This window comes from Strix aluco, chromosome 4, assembly GCF_031877795.1.
Source record: "Strix aluco isolate bStrAlu1 chromosome 4, bStrAlu1.hap1, whole genome shotgun sequence".
Taxonomy (NCBI): Eukaryota; Metazoa; Chordata; class Aves; order Strigiformes; family Strigidae; genus Strix; species Strix aluco.
Window position 1 is genome coordinate 14,430,890 of NC_133934.1, and position 21,367 is coordinate 14,452,256.

At 38.4% G+C, this 21,367-nt stretch overlaps 1 protein-coding gene across 1 annotated transcript in view; it reads right to left on the bottom strand.

Annotated features, from left to right (window-relative positions):
• The window catches only part of STK32B (serine/threonine kinase 32B), a 182,871-nt gene that overhangs the window by 150,402 nt on the left and 11,102 nt on the right, over positions 1-21,367 (bottom strand). Inside the window, exon 2 of the mRNA XM_074821356.1 lies at positions 696-751. Coding sequence (XP_074677457.1) covers positions 696-751 — 56 coding nt within the window. The remainder of the gene's footprint in view (positions 1-695; positions 752-21,367) is intronic.

Genomic DNA, 21,367 nt, shown 5'->3' on the forward strand with positions numbered 1-21,367 from the left:
AACTATTGCCTGATCAGTTACTGAAGTTATATTTCACCTTCAAATGTGTTCCTGCGAGTAACGGTTTCTAATAGTTTTATAATATGATTTTCTCTAGCTGCATGGCCTTGTATTTGCCCATATTAAAATTTAAAACCTTGTTATAGTCTTTATTATAGGAAAGAAAGGTTGTCTACTCTTGCATAAACAAACCATTAATCTTCTCTGTTTCATCAAAAGCCTGTTGAATTGAACAAACATTTACTCAATGATCATAATTACAGTGTATGCCAGTTTATACGGTCCCAAGTGTATTGAATCTATGTAAAATGCCTTTATAATACCGCAATTATTTTAAAGACACAAATAAGTCCAGAGATTTAAGAAAAAAATAACTAGAGTGGACTGTCTAAAAAAGTAGTCTGCTCCCACTTCTTTCTTTGTTTTTGTTTTGGGGACTGATTTTTAAATTCTGCTAATTCCCACTGAGGAGACTTAATTACTATAATCATTTTTACTCAATTAATTTTAGTGAATGTATTATAATATAAATAATGTAATGAATAGTCAGAGTAATTTCATAGTGGTGATCAGATATCTTTAAGAAGTAAAAGGCTATAAAACCTATGTTCCTTTACCCTAGTCAGGTGACACCAGAAATACACAAAGGAATTCTCTAGTAGATTTTTAACTGCTAAAAATAAATTGATTCTTACCTTTCCAAAACTCCCTTTCCCAATAGCCCGCAATATTTGAAAGTGGTCAAAGTTAACTGCAAAATAAAAGAGAGAAGAAAAGGAAAATAGTTTGGAGAGTGCTAAGTCAGAATTCAGATAAGAAAAGAAATTACAGTGTTTCCAACTAATGTCATTTTACCATGTGGTATTTACTTTTTCTCTTAAAACACTAAACATATTTAATAGCTAGCAAAGAGGAATTTTGCTTTAAAATATGCTCCATTCATTTTATTCATCAACTCATCTTGGCCCAATGCTTCCAGTGCTCAGTATCTCTAAAAAGAAACATATCTTTGTCTTAATCAAGTAGCAAGACAATTAGTCAGCTTTACGCAGCCATTAGCAGAAACTGCTCATCATTTTCTGGAAAGATTAAGATCTATTGAAAGGATACTGAATAATTCAGGTAAGTAACACCTTAAGATATGTAGTAATATATATAAAGATAGTATTGATACAATAATCACTCTGTAGGATAATTCCCATATTCTGTTACAGTGATGGAAGCTTGTCCCATGATGAGTTAGCAGGATCAGCCCCTCAGAACTTTGCCACCTTAATACAATACATAATGCTAATTTCTATTTCATAGGTGTAACATAAGTTTCTTTTGGGAGATTTCATTTTAGCTTGGCAGTAGAATGGATTTACTCCCACTTCATGAAAATCTGACAGCACAGTCTGCCCTAGTGGTTTGAAGTGGTTTGCTGTGAAGGTGAGTGAGAGATTTCATTTCACAGAAATGCTATTGTTGTTGGTGTTGCATGAGACTGAACACAGCATGACCTTCAAATCTCTGGTTCATTGGTAGGTCTAGTGTTTTAAGAAAAATCCAACAACATCCTGAACAAAATTGATATGGAGCCACTGAAACACAACCATGACAATCTGTACAGTTTTTACAGTCACTTGTCAGAAAAGAATCACACTTAAAACTAAACTCAGTGAACGAGAGTTGACACAGTTCAGTGCAACTTAACAGGTTTTTTTTTAATTTAAAACTTTCTTACGTTCCTGACTTTGGTCATGTATCTTCATCCATGCACCTGTTATTGCTGTAACAGGAATCGGCAAAATTATGGAGACAGACTGTCACTGAGAAAATGTGGTAACATAAACAAATGCAACAAAAATGTGACCGGCATCATGATGAAGAAGAAAATCCTATAAAACTAATAGTATTTTATATATTTGTCAAAACAGTTGTATCAGCTCAAGCTAAGCATTGAGTAGGAAGTTGCAAAGTTAATATATATCAAGCCACTGAAAAGGGCTAAAATTTTATTTTCCCTCTTGCAGTAATTTATGTTATTAACACCACTTAGAATATATTTAAGCATTTGTTTATTTATGCTTGCTTACATTGTCTTCAAGGAAACATGGTTGCTCCTTTCATTATTGCAGCTATAGCAACCACCTTCCTGGTAATTGCTGGAAACCAAATCAAATCCAGAGCTGACAGAGCTGAAAGCAGCAGGCTCTAGTCTTTAGCAAACAAAGATGGTAATTGTGAATATAGCAGTTAAAGGATCTGGATATGAAAATGCATAACCTTGCAAAGGATATGTAAAGTGCTTGGATAATGGAAAACAAATTTTGTGCTGAATCATATAATAATTAGGGTTACCCAGATGCTTGAGAAGCAGGATTGTCTGTTAATGACCTGCAGCTGGGGTCTTTGCTTACAGTTTTTACCAGTGGGGCACTGTCTTGTAGTTCCTGCTGGTCAGTACTGGTCTGATGGACAAGACAGTCAGTTTAGCAAAACCACCTTCCATGTAGACTTACATCAATTTAAATCTTGTTCCTACAAGTCCTCCCAAGCACATGCCCCTGAATGGAGGATTTGAGAGCTTAACGACTGAGATCTTTAAGTTGATCCTTAATTTAGGTAGGAATTCAACACAGCATTGAAAATGTTCAAAACAGTATGTTAATCTCATTAATTTGTTTCCTAGGGAAAATTCAATAATTTTTCCCTCCAGCATGCTAGTGTTGTCTGTGTTACTCCTCTGCTTTCAAACCTTCTGATACTTCCTGTTTATTTTACCAATTTTTAACAAACACGTTCCTTATAGAAAACTTAGTTTGTTTGTTCTTTACCTTGCAGTCATTCAGCTGAGGCCAGGTCCCCAAAACAAGTGGAAAACTGTTGACACAGTCTGTAATTATCCAAATTTCAGTCAAGCCACATTTCAGTAAGATTTGACTATATTAGTGTCCTGAAGCCCATCTGGTTTTGAAATGCATCAGATTGATTAATTATTTTGGTTTTGTAAAAGTAAGATTAAGCATTTATTTTTAGCGGAGAAGGACATTTTTTTATTGTCCATATAATTTCTATTATATTTCTCTGTACTTCCTTCTTTAGTGGTGTTCTGAATGACTACAATGACTTATTTTTTTAATTGGATTTAGTTGTAAATTAGACTTTCATAAGAAACAAATTATTAAATGTGGCACCAGACCATGGAATTTAAAATGGATTATTAGTAAGTCAAATAAGTGGTTAAAAAACATAGCCATAACAACTGATCAAATTTTCTCAATTTTTATGTTTAACATGAATAGAAAGTGAAAAGTTACACTTTCAGATTTTCATTAAGAAAAAGAAAGTATTTTCATTCCATAGTTCACTGTCCCATAAGCCTTATTTAAAATCAAGGTACAATGATCGCAACACGTTTTGTGCAAGAGAAAATAAGGATAATTTTAAATGTCTGTGGAAGTATGTAAACACACCTGAGCCTACATTTGAAATGAGCTAGGCTTGCAGCCACTGTGGTTTTCTGGAAAGGGCTAATTCACTAAAGTGAGACAACTTGGTCTCTTTTGATCATTCAAATATATTTACAACACTGTAGATTCAAAAACTGGGGAAGTTCCTCCCTTGGGTTATTAGGAAAGAATAAGAAAAGCCTTTGCAGTTGAGACCAATACCAAATTCAGCTGAGTAAAACTAAGATGCTTTAAGCAACAACCGTCAACAAGAGACCAGCCAAGCAGATGTCACATTAGTGTCACAGCCCTGATAAACAGTGAACAGTCAAGCTAAGTTCACTGTTACATTATTACTGCACTAGTCATTTTCCTCAGGTGTTTTTAATTTCACACTCTCAACATTTTTGGCTTATTTTGTTCATCACACTTCTTTTTAAGGTTCTGTATGTGCTTTTTGTCTCTTTCGGTGAAAATTCAACACCAAAGGGACACTACTTATTCTGAGAAGAATTACAGCTCACCGTGACCCCTGGCATTTCCAATGTTTAAAATATCATCAAGGTCAGATGCTGCCATTTCCTCTGTGCAGTGTGAATATCACAAGTATTGTGTTCTTGTTCTTTAAAACATGACATGTCTAAGTCTTGTGGAGCCTGGTGTTGTAGCTAATGACATTTTTCTAGCGCAAAGCCCTGCTGAGATAATGGTGTGGCTGGCAGAAGGACACTTTCTCCAGTAACAGTAATACAACTATTACTCTTTTGAAAATAGCTTTCTTGATATCCTTTACTCCAGAAGGAAAAAAAAATATTTTCCAACTTTTTGAGCACTTCTTTCATTTTACTATCACGCTATACTTTGGAGATCTTAGACATCATCACTGAACTTGAGTCTTAGAGTATGGACATTTTTCAGAAATCAAAATTAGTTTATATTATCTTCAGCTAATTTTTCATACAGGTAAATCCACAGAATGAAACTGTGAGCATTAAAACAGTATGAGGGAGTTTCCTTTCAGTTTCACTGTTTTTCATAAATTTGGAAAAATCAAGAAGTATTATAATCTCCCCTCCCCATCTCCTACCTTCATCCCTAAAAAAGTCACCATTACTACAAAACTGAGGAGTATGGAGTAAAACATATATTTGGCTAACTAAGGAAGAAAATAGATCAACATTTATGACATCTGTTATATAATATGGTATTAGAGTGATGGATTCCTGTTAATTTCAGAAATGAGCTATATATGCATATAAATGAAATTATTTTGTTTCTTTCCATTTAGTCATGCTTGAATAAACCTTAAATGAATTTCATTGCACAGCTTCAAGTCTCTATTAATAACTTTAGGTGTAAGTATACTTTACTTCGATTATTTTCCTGGTTTTCAATTAGCCCCATATAGAGCATTTTCCAGTAGTTTGATCTTGAATTTATAAAAGCTTGGATGATGTTAATGGGATTCACAAGATGAATAAAAGGTTGTACCCTGCTTGCCAGGAAATAAAAAAAATATGGTCCAAGACATTACAGATACTTGATCAAATATATTAGTATACTGAAAAACTATCAGGAATATCTAAAGGATGGTGCAGTGTTTTGTGACCAACTTGTACACAGGAGTCCCTCTACTGCCACAGCCTTCTCATGTGGTAAGTTCTTCAATATCTTCCTCCCCTGTCTGTAGAAACATGAATCATTACACCTCTAAGCAGCTGTAAAATTAGGCATAGGATGTAGTTTAGAGCTCAGATACAAAGTAATCAGGAGAGTAACAACAGCCAATTCAGTTAATAGTGCTTTATAAAAGCACTATAAAGATTGAAAGCCATTTTCAAAGTGTGAAAAGTGTACACCACTGTGGAAATGGAGGTACAGAAATCAGTAGATGATTGGCTCAAACCCCACACATCAAGTTGCCATAGAGCTGAGAACAGAACCTGGCTCCCACTTCAGACCACACCATTTCTCAGGCACATCTTTCCAACTGCATGAGTGCTGATGGAGCAGACATTTGACATAAAACTTTTAGAGAAAGATAAAAGAAATATTTCTTGCTCCACTGCTCCCCAAGGTTAAAGTATACTTTGGGGAAAATATGCACATCACAGACTATTGGGTTTTTACAACCATACTGCAAATCATTGTATAGTTTTAGTGGAAATGCCTGGATAGTTGTAGGGGAAATGACTATTACTCTTTTTTTAATCAGCATTATATACATAACGATATATGTTAAAACAATGATGTCTTTTATATGCATTCACCTCTGCTGCATTATTCATGAGTCGTACAGTGATTTGAACAAAAAAGAAATTACATTGATGCAGATCATTACATGTTTGATTTATGACAGCACACAAGAACACAAAATTTCTACCCTTTCATTTGTAGTTTTACAAATCTAAAATATTCTCATGTTACCTGTCATTTGTTCAAGTGTAAATTACATCTAGCTCAAGAGGCAATATGTATATTGGGTGGATTCTACATAGAGCTGATATTTGTTGTTCTAACTGCAGCTGAGGAATATTTATAACATGTATATGTGATTAGTCCAAATACACTCAATAATCATTACCTGAAAGAACTTTGTACCTCCAAGAGCAAATATCCAATGCAATGTGGTCAAAGCACAGGCATACATATGCTTTGCATCATAAAAAAAGAAATTAGGAGCCTTTCAATTCGAGAAAGATTGGAAGAACTTATAAGCTAAATCCAGACAATGTCCTTCTCTAGTTGAGTGCAACTGATTTATTTGGACTGTCTGGTAGTAGCCAAAACCAAAACATGACTACTGAGGCATTAGGAGGTGTACAGTAAAGGCGTCTTTGTAACACAATGAGCATTTCAAGACATTTAGCTTTTTTCTCAATGATCATCAGAAAAGAGAAACAAGGAGATGTGATGTGGCCATCAGCTGAGAAAATAGATTTTTATTTAAGTCTGAGTGCTGTCTTAAATGTTACAGGTCTGCTTCAGGGTGTTTTAATGCTTCCTGTTTCTGTGTGAATCAGAAAAACAGAGTAATAACTAAATCAAATTTTCCTTCTAGATTTGACCTGTATGGTTTGACCTGAGACTCATTGGACAGCACTGCTATTATGATTTCAAACTAGTTCTACAGTCTTCTTTATATGTTTGTCCACTTTTCAGATTCTCCAGCCTTTTCCAGAGAGAGCCATTGAGGCTGGGCTGACAGAACCTCAGTAGGTCTTCGCAGACATCAAAGCTTGTTAAAATTAATCACAGAATCACAGAATCACAGAATTGTCTAAGTTGGAAAAGACCTTGAAGATCATCCAGTCCAACCATCAACCCAACATTAACAGTTCCCAACTACACCATATCCCCAAGCGCTATGTCGACCCTACTCTTAAACACCTCCAGGGATGGGGACTCCACCACCTCCCTGGGCAGCCCATTCCAACGCCTAACTACCCATTCTGTAAAGAAATGCTTCTTAATATCCAGTCTAAACCTTCCCTGGCACAACTTGAGGCCATTACCTCTTGTTCTATCGCTTATTACTTGGTTAAAGAGACTCATCCCCAGCTCTCTGCAACCTCCTTTCAGGGAGTTGTAGAGGGCGATGAGGTCTCCCCTCAGCCTCCTCTTCTCCAGACTAAACAACCCCAGTTCCCTCAGCCACTCCTCGTACAACATGTGCTCCAGACCCTGCACCAGCTTCGTTGCCCTTCTCTGGACACGCTCGAGTAATTCAATGTCCTTTTTGTTGTGAGGGGCCCAAAACTGAACACAGGAATCGAGGTGCAGACTCACCAGTGCCGAGTACAGGGGTAAGATCCCTTCCCTGTCCCTGCTGGCCACGCTATTTCTGACACAAACCAGGATGCCATTGGCCTTCTTGGCCACCTGGGCACACTGCTGGCTCATGTTCAGCCGGCTGTCAATCAACACCCCCAGGTCCCTCTCTGACTGGCAGCTCTCCAGCCACTCCTCCCCAAGCCTGTAGCGCTGCTGGGGGTTGTTGTGGCCCAAGTGCAGCACCCGGCATTTGGCCTTATTGAAACTCCTACAGTTGGCCTTAGCCCATTGCTCCAGCCTGTCCAGATCTCTCTGCAGAGCCTCCCTACCCTCGAGCAGATCAACACTCCCACCCAACTTGGTGTCATCTGCAAACTTACTGAGGGTGCACTCGATCCCCTCGTCTAGATCATCAATAAAGCTGTTAAACAGGAGTGGCTCCAAAACCGAGCCCTGGGGGACACCACTCGTGACCGGCCGCCAACTGGATTTAACTCCGTTCACCACAACTCTTTGGGCCCGGCCATCCAGCCAGTTTTTTACCCAGCAAAGCGTGTGCACATCCAAGTTGCAAGCAGCCAGTTTTGCCAGGAGAATGCTGTGGGAAACGGTGTCAAAGGCCTTGCTAAAGTCAAGGTAAACAACATCCACAGCCTTTCCCTCATCCAATAAGCAGGTCACCCTGTCGTAGAAGGAGATCAGGTTTGTCAAGCAGGACCTGCCTTTCATAAACCCATGCTGACTGGGCCTGATCATCTGGTTGTCCCACATGTGTTGTATGATGGTACTCAGGATGAGATGCTCCATCAGCTTCGCGGGCACCAAAATCAAGCTGACGGGCCTGTAATTTCCTGGATCATCCTTCCGACCCTTCTTATAGATGGGCGTCACATTGGCCAATTTCCAATCTGTCAGGACCTCCCCGGTCAGCCAGGACTGCTGGTAAATGATGGAAAGCGGCTTGGCGAGCACCCCAGCCAGCTCCTTCAGCACCCTCGGGTGTATCCCATCCGGTCCCATAGACTTGTGTATGTCTATGTGATGCAGTAGGTCACTGACTATCTCCTCCTGGATTGCAGGGGGGTCGTTCTCCCAGTCTCTGTCCTCTGGCTGAGGAGGCTGGCTTCCCTCAATACAACTAGTCTTGTTATTAAAGACTGAGGCAAAGAAGTCATTAAGGACCTCAGCCTTCTCCTCATCACTTGTTACCATGTTTCCTCCTGTGTCTAGCAGGGGATGGAGGTTCTCCCTGGTCTTTCTTTTGCTGTTCACATACTTATAGAAACATTTCTTGTTGTCCTTGATTGCTGAGGCCAGACTAATTTCCAGCTGGGCTTTAGACCTCCTGATTTCCACCCTGCATAGCCTCACAGCCTCTTTGTAATCACTGTGAGTGGCTAGCCCCTTCTTCCAAAAGCTGTAAACTCTCCTTTTCTCCCTGAGTTGCAGCCAAAGCTCCCTGTTTAGCCAGGGTAGTCTTCTCTGTTGCCAGCTTCTCTTGCAGCACCTGGGGACCACCTGCTCCTGAGCCATTAAAATTATAACATCAAAATTGTTACTGTACTTCCACACAAAGACACATAAGGTAAATAATCAAGTAGATACAGACATACATATTCAGTACTCATGATGGAGTCACGAGCTTGAATGGACATAGACAGGACAAACATAAACAATGATTAAAAATTAGATTAAGGGGCATAAAATGCTTAGGGTAGTCATAAGGAGTCACATTCCATCATGCTCTATTCATGGCAAGTGCACTAGTGAAGAAAGATACTGTTTCAATTAAACATGAAATGATTTTTTGTTGACAGAATGATAAAGCCAGGCACATCTTTGAGGTGAGCAAAGAGTATGAAATCCACATAACTTCATTAGGTTTCTGAGTGGAATGGAATATTCCTATACATTAATTGAGTGGGGAACCTTCTAATTAGAAAGAGTTACATAACTGAAGGACAAGAAAAAAGCCATTTCAGAGCTGGTTTTTATCTCATTGATGATGAAGCATGGTGTTTTCTATCAGTGTATTTAGGGGCTTTGCATTTAAATTACATTACAATGTCTCAATTCTTCAGGCTTAATGAGTAATTTAGTCTCAATATAAACTGCTCCTAATTATTATGTTAATAATTTTTTATAATTATCCAGACTTATTTGCAATTAGAAAGAATTTAAGATCTTTGTATGTCAAACAAATTTTGTTTAAAATTCAGCTAAATTTGCTTTGAATTTTAAAATGCATTTCGGTCTGATCATGTTTGCAGACTGAATATATGGAAAATGTAATTCCTCTCTCTTGGGAAGTTCTGATAGTTGAACATTAGTTTACACTCAAAAAAACCCGGGTCTTAATGGATCAAAATAATTATGACTATTGATTTGAAAAAGTAACTTTCCTAATTTTTCAGTTGCACTAAAGTATTTCCTTTTGAACTGATAACATTTTTCCATTTTTAAATATCACAAGCAGATTACAACAATGATCAGCTTCCACCCTGTTGCAACACCAGAAGTTCAGAATAATGAGATGAGGTCATTGACTGGACTATATCTCCCATTATGTAGGTATACCCATAGCACTTGCATGAGTCACACTTGGTTCGCTCAGAGGTGATGATGTGTTGGATTATGGGAGATGTAAACAGCAACAAGATTTGGATCTACAGGAGGGAATAGGAGTATCAGATTCCAATATCTCTGAAGTGTCATACCACAGATATGTAGTCTAGCTTTGAACTGCTCCAAAATGAAAACAGCTTGAAAAGGTAAACTTGAATTCCATTCAAACTTTCAAAACCAGCTTTGTTTTCCCAGTATAAGGCTTAATTTTTGTAAAGGAAAATAATGACATTTTGATTCAGCAAAAAGTTTAATTATCCATTAAAAAGTTATTCAGAGGAAAGGTTTGTTCCAAAAAAACCAAACCAGATTGACAGAGTTCCTTGTTATATTCCATCTATGTCACCTTTCAAACATGATGAAATGGAAGCAACCTCTTCCCTAGATTGCCAAAAATGGGCAGAAAACCTCAGTACTATGGTGTTGGAAAAGCATCATTTTATACCTCTCATTGCTATATTCTATCAATAAATAGCTGATAACATAGATAAAAGAGTGGGCTAAATGACATCTGTTGTGATGCATTACAGGAATTCTTAGTTCCTTATGTTAATCCTCCTACAAGGTAGTACTTCACATGCAATTTAGCTATGCATCAAATCCACAGAATATTTAGATGATGCATGGTTTGCTCATCAAAATTAGGGCCAACATCACGGGGTTCTACACTGTATTCAGTGAAATCCACCTCACACTGTATCATTAAAATTGTGTGTGGGGTTTCCTAAATGGCTGGGGAATTTTCTGAACACGTTAGTTAAAATGAATATTGGAAAAAACTACGACAGTCTACCATTTTCCAAAATCCTATAAAAACAGACTAGAAAAGAATTTGGTGAATCAGCCAATGATTTACACTGTTAGAGAAACAGGCATGTGTTGCCACAAACAGAAATAAATTTGAAATCCCAAAGAAAACTAACATTTGAAGGCAACCAAGCTGATAAAGGAAAAGATACTAGGACTGATTCTCAAAACTTTGCTTCCCTTTTAATTCTGTAAAATAATATAATTCCCTTTTCTAATGCTATTCTGTAAAAGCTGTAAAAGAAATTAAGATGTGATTTTGCATTCACAAGGAAACTGCAACTCCTTGTTAAACAAGAATCTCTTTGAACCCAAGATTAAATTAAAATTTCTCTCCAGAGCTGCTTACATCTCTAATAAGGCAAAATAAAATTACGCTGCCATTAAATACATATAGTCTGAACAATACATCAAGCGGCTACCTGAAACCTGTAAAACAAAGTTTGCTCCTTGGGCAAGTAGAACAAGCTGCAAATCATTACAACTTTTCTTTGAGAGAAGTTTAAACTGAAACTACTGAGTGCCATCCTACCATCTCAAGACCTCTTCTGAGAAATTTGAGATACATCACCAAAACAAAAGTAAGAAAAGTCATCCTGATGCTTTGAGGGATATGGGTGTAATCTTCTATCATCCACTGGGAGAGATTTACAGGTAGCAGAGACTTGTCAACAAGCCATTGAAGTCAGCACAAAAAGTCCTATAGCTGTAAACTGCAGTAGGATTTTGATCTAACACTCTCATTCACTTTCACTAAAAGTCTGCTGAAAGGTTGCCCTGCGGTAGCATTATTAAGGGCTTCACCAGAAGCTCCAGGGACTGCAAGGGTTCTTGTGATTGTTATCCTGGGGGAAACCAAAAGTTTATTGCTCCGTGGAAGGTGTGGGAATGTTTGGTTGTTGCTTTGCTCCACAAGAATTTTAACACTGATTTGATGAAATTAGCTACTTCTTTCTGAAGGATCGAGCACAAATAGTTGTTTACTGGCATAGGTTAATTGTACTGATCAGAAAAGCTCTTGTGACTGCACATCTCTCCCACAGTCCTTCTTGGGACCATTAGATCAAAAATTAATGTCAATTTTCTTGGCTTGATGCCTCTTTAAAACTCATCCAAAATGTAACCATAAAAATTTATGTTTGGTGTGTGGCCTCTGACATCTTCAGACAGGTTACTCTGCTTCAGAGGCATACACAGATACTCTGAGGTGGCTGGAAAAAAGAGTAATCGAAAAGCAAGTTTTTGACTGCCATGGTTTGCTTGAGCAAATGTAGGAAGAGATGAGAAGAAAAAAATTACTCTTTTAAATAAATAATGTCAATCTGAAGGATACAAAGCAATATGAAAGTTCTGATCTTTTGATTAAGAATTTGATTTCAACTCCAATGAAAGCAAACAGAAAATTATCTAGATTTGTGGTCTTTCTTACATTTTTGCTTTGCGCCTGCTTTCAATTTTACTCTTTTCCACTGTAGAAGGAAGTAAAAGAATTACAAAATCTAAAGGTCTTCACTGATCTCAGCTGAAATGAAAAATTTCTCAGTATTGATTCATGACAATTTTTGCTTTGCTATTATTGTTGTCTATCTGTGTCCATGTGGAGTGTGTGTGCATTTCTGATTGTTTTTTTTCTGAAATCAGAATGTTTCAGGAAATATTACTTTTTATTTTGCTTTTAGGTTTTCACTGGAAAGATTTCTATTTTCAGACAGCCTAATAATGAGACAAAGTGGAAAACACTTGTATTTCCCAAGATCAGGAGCATAACTTAGATGCTTTGGAGCTTACACACAAACAAAATTCTCTCTAAGACAACCTTACCAACACTGTGTTTTAGACCTTTTTTATGATCCTTGACATGTGATGCAATGACAAAAGCATATGATCATCCAGGTGAAAGACTTGTTCTTTGAAAACCTGACAAGAAAATGAGACAATCACATGGACACCATATCTGGCACATTGCAGACAGCAGGAACAGGGAGGAGATCAGGAGCACCCCTTTTGGTGGCAGTATGGATGTTTGGATTAAACTAATCATGACACTTTATGATAATCTACAAGGCTAGTTTTGTTAGAAGTCTAGTTTCAAGGGGGGTAGAATGAGATAGTCACCTTCATAGGGGAGTTACAGTGCTTTTTAGTACAGAGTTTATGCATTTTACTTTTCCAGAAATTGTCTGATATCAAGGAGATCAAACTCTGAGTCCTGTCTCATGAAAATATACTAATATTTACATTTTCTACTCATGCATAAGTGAGCACAGGTGATAAAGGTAAAGACAAATTTAAAATGATCTGCTAAATAGGTCTTTTGACTTAGATGACAATCCCAGGAAGGCAACCAGTTAGCCTTCTGAAAATAAGTAAGAATCATAATAAACATCCCATGCCAGAAAGATTTAAGATAATACAGTCTAAAGTACAACTGCTATTATTTGAAGGCAAAGTTACTCTTTTAAACTAATGAATTTTAAATTGTTTCTTATTAATAAACAAACAAAAAAAAAGGTCAAATAGAGGTGGCAGAGCTAGGCAGAAAACACAAGGAACATGAAATGTGTCTTGTCATTGTAAAATGTCATCTGGACAATCTAGAAGGGATCAAGCCCAAGTTGATAGCATGTCCTCATGGGCAGTGCAGTATAAAACAGGAAAGAATAACTATCTGTTTAGCGTCACTATTGATGATGTGAGCTGCAAAAATTAGCACAGAGAATGATACGTTTTACTTGTCTTTTTTTGGGATAATACAAGGTCTTCAGAAATCCCAATGATGACTAATGGTACAGGCAATAACCAAGATGAAGCTCCCTTGACAGGTACCTAAGATTTAAAATAGCAGCAGCTGAGACAGCTTAAAAGGAAAAAAGAGACAGAATACAGAAGCGGCAAGTATGAATGGAGGCTAATACTGCAAAAGGCAATTCAGTTTATAATAATTTCTGACCCAGGATATCATTTAAACCAAAAGGTATCAACAAGTTCAGAAAGGGGTAGAAGTGCAGCATAGTGCAGACTCGAAGTGGGGAAGAGACTCAGAATGTGATTAAGAAGAGAGATCTGTGCGGGGGAACCACAAACAAGACATTTTAATGCTACTTCCATGCCCATGGAGGTGGAGGGGCACTGATCTGATCTGATCTGAGTCTGAGAGCAAGAACATGAGTGCTGATGATGGGTCATCAGCCTAGATGGTCTTGATTATGTGGGTCAGTTTAGTGTAATCCTTCAGCAGCATTTTAAAGCAGCCCTTTTCCACATCTCATTATTCTTCTGTTATGATGACTGGTTAATTGTCAACACATCGAGCTAAGAAGATAATTGGACTTCAAATACGGGGCCTTTCACTTCTAAATTTAACAGAAAAGTAAAAGGAATTTGCATTGCTAAATGTACTACTATTTTTCAACAAGAAGCACGTAGCCACAGATTGTTGTGAAAAGACTGTAACGACTGATCAGGGATTTTACATATTGGTGTATAACTCAGTGCTATGAAAAATATCATCAGAAGTCAGATGTTTCTCTGCATGGACTAAAATGTTGTAAAGATTCTCACCTTTGCTAAATAACCATCATCAGTGTCTGTCATGGCCAGAGCCTGGGTAACCACACGAGCCTACAGGCCAGAAAAGCTTTGGTGGTAGTTGGATACAGTTACACATTAGTGTTGTAGAGATGTTCACTTCTTGTGCACAGGATTCATTACGACTTACCAGATGAAAGCACATGATTCTCCAGTTAGGCTGGCACTGAAGATACGTGACATGAAGAACTGTAATTATTAGGTTATTATTAGGTTTGGTGCATTGGATAATAATGCAACTGACTTAAGTTCATAGCTCTGACCTCATTGCTACACAAAATGATTAGGATTTAGTTAGGCAGTGTCAAATCTTCAGGATAACCATAGGGTAGTTTACCATAACAGAAGGTCTTTGCAACTGATTTAGCTGCATCTACATTCTGTTAGCATATAGCATTCAGGTAATGTATTTTCTAGTAGAAAGGTTTCTTTTGCATAGACTAACTTGTTTTAGTGGAAAGTAATTTGAACTTCTGATATCATCTTAATCACTCATCTGTGTATCCTATTATAAAGCAGTAATTTATAAAATTTTACTATTATAAACTTACAAGTCATTGAATTTATTTTTTTTTTAAGATCAGTGAATGTTTTAATTAAAGATCCCTTTTTGTTGCTATGAAAAGAGTTTTCTTTTTGCAACAGGACAGAGATTTGGTTCAGAAAAGCTATTAACTTAGTAGCAACACTGGAAACATCAAAAGTTGTCAAGGAACAATTGAATTGATGTACTAGACCTTATCACAGCCAGTGAATAGCAGGGAAGCCTTTGTGAGTCTCCATGCTGTTCATAGCTCTTTCGAAGGGTAAACTTGACCTTGAAACTAAGGAGAAAAGTTTCAGGACCTGCTCAAATGTAAAATGTCTTTAAGACCTTTCATAAGTGATAGAACATAGCTCCCTTTTGTTGAGAAAAGAGTTTCTGATTGGCCATGTTGCTTACTTAGGAATGAGCTGACAAAAAGAATCTCTGAAATTTATTGCAAGGAGAAACAGGTTGTCAGGTATGTCCAACAGAAAAGATAGTCCTTGAGAAAATGTACTGCTAAAATACAGAAGGTCTAAATTCCACTTTAACAGTAATAGAATTCCCTGTGAAATCAGGAAACACATAATAGACTACGAAGCATCTTTTTCAGCTAGAAAGTGGGAATATTCACCTCCCTCAGAGTTACTATGAGAATAACCTCATTAATAACTGAGCTGGAAGGCTCTCTGAGGGAAGTTGCTATGGGAATAAAATGTCAAATTTCAGTGAACCAAACTGTTTTCTCCTACAATAAAATTTACCAGAATGATCCCCAGGTGAAGGAAAATTCTTTAAATTAATTTACCAACAAAATCCTCAGTGAGGCATCAGTCAATCTGATCCACATGGAGGCCTCTATAATGCCAAACATGACAGGGAGAAGCTAAGAAGCTAAGAAACCTCTTTGCTTTAGGCTCTTCTGGGCACTGGCTGTGAGAACACTGTTCTTGCAGAGCAGGATTTCAGAAAATGAGTCTTGGTGCTATGTTAATGGGAGTTTAGGGAGCCATGTAAGCAGGATTTTACCCAAACACCTAGACAAAGTATGAGTGCTCTTTTTCTTCTAAATTCAGATCCCAAGAGATAAGGAGTCTGTCTACAAAATTGGATCTGGAAGAATTATCTCTTCTATTTTTAACCACAACTACAAATGAAATACTGGGGGCAAATAAGGACACTAAAGGGTCAGAAAGATTCACATTGCAATTGGGATTGGCTACCATTCAGTGTTTTCAAACCTAACCAACCCCATGGGCTTCAAATGAATGATGTCTCTTCTAACCTGCAGCAGAAGTGTGCTTGAAGTGCAGAGCCGTAGGCTTGTTATTCATTTGTCATTGTAAGATTAAAGCTCATCAGTTTGATAGCATTGATGTTCCCCCAGGAAAAACCATTCCAACGAAGCAAGCAAACATGTGGGTTATAAATGTGGCTGTCCAGGTCTGGTTTATCTTTTGGGATTTGAAAATACTATTGAAATCACAAGAATTTCAAAAACATTTGAATATCATTTCTGAAGATGTCCAGGCATTTGTGTCTCCTGGCTCTTCCTCATCAAAAAAATCACAAAAGTCAATATGAAAAACATATTTTTCATATTGCTTTTCAGATGCTTTCTGAAAAACAACTCAGGGCTCTGAGGCCACTAACTGGCCTTGCTGGCCATGACCAGCTTCCCTTGCCCTGCTACCACCACCATGCTGCCCATGGGCTCAGGAGCTCCATTGCAGCTCAGGCCTGGATCAGGCCACTATGAAATGAGAAAGACCCATGAAGTGCAGCTCAGCAAGGCCATGCCAGGTCTCCACAAGGCTCCTCATGGCTCTTCTGAGCTGCACGTCAGCTCAGTCCTCACCCGAGTAGATTGCAGGTACATCTGTGCCTGGCCACGGACTCTTGGCTGATCCCACTTGTATCACTGATCTGCTCTGTTTGCCTGGCCTGGGGATGGGACAGCTGCACCCTGCCCGCTCCTGTCGCAAAGTGGCATTTCCAGAGCTACAGCCTGGGCCACAGTTTTACAGCAGTGGGATCCAACTACAGGAGGTAAGGTTGCACAGCAGTAGCTGAGGCTAGAATGGGGACTGGAAACAGAGAAACCTGCCTCTCATTGTGGAAAAAGGCAATGTTCATTCGAATTAGCAGCACATATAGTGAGTACATTTAAGTGCCAGAGCTCCAGCACAGAAGAATTAAAGAAAATTTGAAGTATTCTATAGCTGCCTGGCCACAAAGAAGCACCTCAGAGTCCAGCAGAAGCTAGATGCCTCTTACAGTAGCCAGATTTCCATTGACTGATTAAATAAAAGAAATAACTTACTTTTAAAAGGGCTGACTTCCTCCATTAACTTCAGCCATTAGCCCACCTATAGTTACCATCCTCCACAATTCAATGACTTTCACTATGTACTTCAGCACTCAAGTTGCATCTTACTCATAGGTCTCGTAAATTTTTAAAATGAAGTTATACTTCAAAAAAAAAATTAAAACCATTTTAGGGATGGAACCTCAAATCCAAACTTCTGAGGTTCCAGAGGGACTGCCCTGAACATACTTTTACAGTTTGGATTTTGTTAGTTATCTGGAGCCAAAAAGGGCTTTTTGGTTCTAGCTAGGATTCTTACTGTGTGACTCATTTAATTACATAAGAATCACTCACTTTGTCTGCCATTTTGGAGTATAAGCAGGTGTCCCAAAGGTTTTTTTGCCTACATGTTCAAGACCAAACTTTTATTGATTCAACATGATTGATTTTTTCCAACTTCAATTGAAGCAATACCCTGTCTTATTAGTTAACGTTAAAATGCCTTTTTATTTTGATACTTCATCTTTGATGACTGTTTTCCTTCAGGGTGTATAGAAAGAATGGGAAAAAACCTGATAGTAACAGCTATATTTAATTCATAAAGAACTTGGAGAATTTCAGTGCAACACAAATTTCTTCATCTCAAGGTTTACAGATAAATATTTAATGATGAAATTGGTAGTTTTGGCACTGAGACTGAAAAAGATGCATTGACTTCTGTACGTAGAATGGCCACCTAACTGCAGAAGTTTTTTTACTTGGAGCTGATGACTTATTCGCTGATCATTGCACTGCTTACCTCTGGGAAATCCTTCAGTGATGAAGTAAAGATAAAAGTATGTGTATTTACACACGACAAGTAATTACACCAAAGCTGATAGGACCATGCATTGCTGAAAACAGTAAATATGAATAAGGAAATCAGGACCTTTGACTTATCCATCCAGTGTTAAGATTAGGACTGAAACATGAAAGATTTAAAGCAAAAAAAACATAGATACACTCACAAAACAAACCAAATCCACCTCATCTTTATTCCTAGGCTTTCAGGTCAGCTGGCACAGAGCTGACTGACAAGAGGTAACGGCCTCAAGTTGCACCAGGGAAGGTTTAGACTGGATATTAGGAAGCATTTCTTTATTTCTTTACAGAATGGGTAGTTAGGCGTTGGAATGGGCTGCCCAGGGAGGTGGTGGAGTCCCCATCCCTGGAGGTGTTTAAGAGTAGGGTTGACATAGCGCTTAGGGATATGGTGCAGTTGGGAACTGGCAGTGTTAGGTTAATGGTTGGACTAGATGATCTTCAAGGTCTTTTCCAACCGAGATGATTCTGTGATTCTGTGACTGAGGGGAGAGGAGGACTTCAGACCAACCACAGTTCCCAGGTTATGGCTGGGTGTTGGCATTAACAACAGAAGGTCAGTAGACTCCCTAAATCACAACTTAACTTATAAAGATTTACCTTACATCATCACAAGAATAAATAAAAGATTTATTTGATGTAGAGGGTGGGTAGCGGACAGATATTAATGGAAAGAACATAGCTTCTAATTTTAACAACAGAAGTTATTAGGCACAAAGCACAAACAAATAGTGAACTGCAGAGGATAAAACTACTCAATGTAGCAGAAGGTTTGTTAGTCTTAATGTTTGAAGCATTTGGTGGTATTAAATGTGCTTATACCAGTTCTGTATAATAACAGAAATAGAATATCAAGTTTAATTATAGATGTTAGATGAAAATAATAAATATTGGTGACTCAGTTCTAGAGTTCCCTACCACATATACTGGGTTTGTTTTGACAAGGGTAATGTACATATAAAAATATCTGTGTGTATATATATAGAGAGAGAGTCACAGAATCACCTAGGTTGGAAAGGACCTTGAAGATCATCTAGTCCAACCGTTAACCTAGCACTGAGAGTTCCCAACTACACCATATCCTCAAGCGCTATGTCGACCCGACTCTTAAACACCTCCAGGGATGGGGACTCCACCACCTCCCTGGGCAGCCCATTACGACACGTAACAACCTGTTCTGTAAAGAAACGCTTCCTAATATCTGATCTAAACCTTCCCTGGCACAACTTGAGGCCATTCCCTCTTGTCCTATCACTTGCTACTTCGTTAAAGAGACTCATCCCCAGCTCTCTGCAACCTCCTTTCAGGTACTTGTAGAGGGCGATGAGGTCTCCCCTCAGCCTCCTCTTCTCCAGACTAAACAACCCCAGTTCCCTCAGCCGCTCCTCATACGACATGTGCTCCAGACCCTTCACCAGCTTCGTTGCCCTTCTCTGGACACGCTCAAGTAACTCAATGTCCTTTTTGTAGTGAGGGGCCCAAAACTGAACACAGTAATCGAGGTGCGGCCTCACCAGTGCCGAGTATAGGGGTAAGATCCCTTCCCTGTCCCTGCTGGCCACGCTATTTCTGATACAAGCCAGGATGCCATTGGCCTTCTTGGCCACCTGGGCACACTGCTGGCTCATGTTCAGCCGGCTGTCAATCAACACCCCCAGGTCCCTCTCTGACTGGCAGCTCTCCAGCCACTCCTCCCCAAGCCTGTAGCGCTGCTGGGGGTTGTTGTGGCCCAAGTGCAGCACCCGGCATTTGGCCTTATTGAAACTCTAAAAATATATGTGTATTTGTATTATACTTTCTTAACTAGGATGAAATGGTAGATCAGTAGATCAGAGCTTCATCTGACTATTTATGAAAAGAATAGTAAACAGCCTAGGTTTCTTCACAGTATAGAATGGAAAGCTTTTAAAATAGCAAGAAAAGTTTATTTCCCACCACCAGGTCTATCCTTTTTTTTTTTTTTCTTTTGTTTTTGTTATCTGAATCAACAAATACAGGTGGAAAAAGCATTGGAAGAGTAAAGACTAGAAGAAATATATTGTATATGACAGTAGTCACCAGTCTTTCCCAGATGATCTGCTGGGCTAAATTTTTCTTTTCCAAATTAGAATGTAGCACTGCAAGAGGTTCTTTGCAACAGCCAGGATATCCTGTCACTTGAAACATCAGGATGTCATTGATTCATATATGTCTGTGGATCAAAAGATGTATATGTTCTACCTAGCAGAGGAAGGTTAGGAAGCTGAGAGCAGAGCCTGTAGTTATTCATTAGCATTTGTATGTTCAGGGAAGCATTCAAAATTCTCTCCATCTCACTAGAAACAGTGAGAAAACTGAATGCCACAAGCAGTATCTTTTCTCTGTAAGGGACAGCAATGACACTAAAAGGGTCACTGTCTATTAATGCATTTAAAATCCATGCCTGTGCTCCCTCCAACACCTGTGAGACAGACTGATGGCTCCTGGCTTAGGAGAAACAAAGGTCTGAAGTCAGGGCAGTACTCAGCATTAAGTGCTTGAAACTACTGAAAACATGGTATCTCTTCACTGCCATATATTTTTAAACAGCAGACGTAACTCCTCACTTTCAGAAAAGCCTTGTGAAAAGCCATTCAGAGAGAAGATGTTACCTTAGCAATAGTTAGAATTTGCCTAGCCAGCAGACGAGCTCCATTTGCATGTCCTGCCTCCCACAGCCACAGCAAACTGCCCAGGCAGCTGTTCTCGAGCTGTTCTCTTCTCCCATTCATCAGTAGAGAGCTCCCTAACTCCAAAAGAACAAGGATTTCCCCGCTGAAAGTGTGGATCAACAGGAAGAGTTCTCTACACTATGACTCTCTTCCAGCAAAATCTCACAGCGCTTAGTGGTGACAATTTTGTTTAACAGAAGATCAATAAATCCTTCAAGAAAGTCTTTCAACACTGAGATTTTTCCGGAGAATTTCACACTAAAAATGTATTTATCTTTCTAAAGTATTTTTATCTACTATTATTATTTGCACCATAAAACAATCTGGTTTAATAGTTTAGCTTAAAAACTTAAGCAAAAGACCTCAAAGATGTGTCACTGGGCTGGAAAAGAGTTGGAAATAATGGCATAATTGGCATACTGTTGCTGAAAAATCACAAGCCAAGGCTGGGCAGAGAAGAATCTCATGAAGCTGCAGAAGACTTCTGGCTAGTCTGTTTCTCCCGTTATATCCAAACCAATCTCAGTAAAGGCTAACTTTGTTTTACAGCAATGTCCTGCACATAATATTGTGTAGCTATCTATGTAGTTTTCACATGCTAAAACAGTCAAATTTGAAGCTGGACTTAAAATAATTACTTTTTCCTACTTCTCAGAAAGGATCATTTGATTAGCTTTTGTTCTTTGACTTCAAGCTCTATGTAGTAGATGACAGTGCCTAAGATGTGGTATTGCCCCTAAAGAGTTCACAGGCT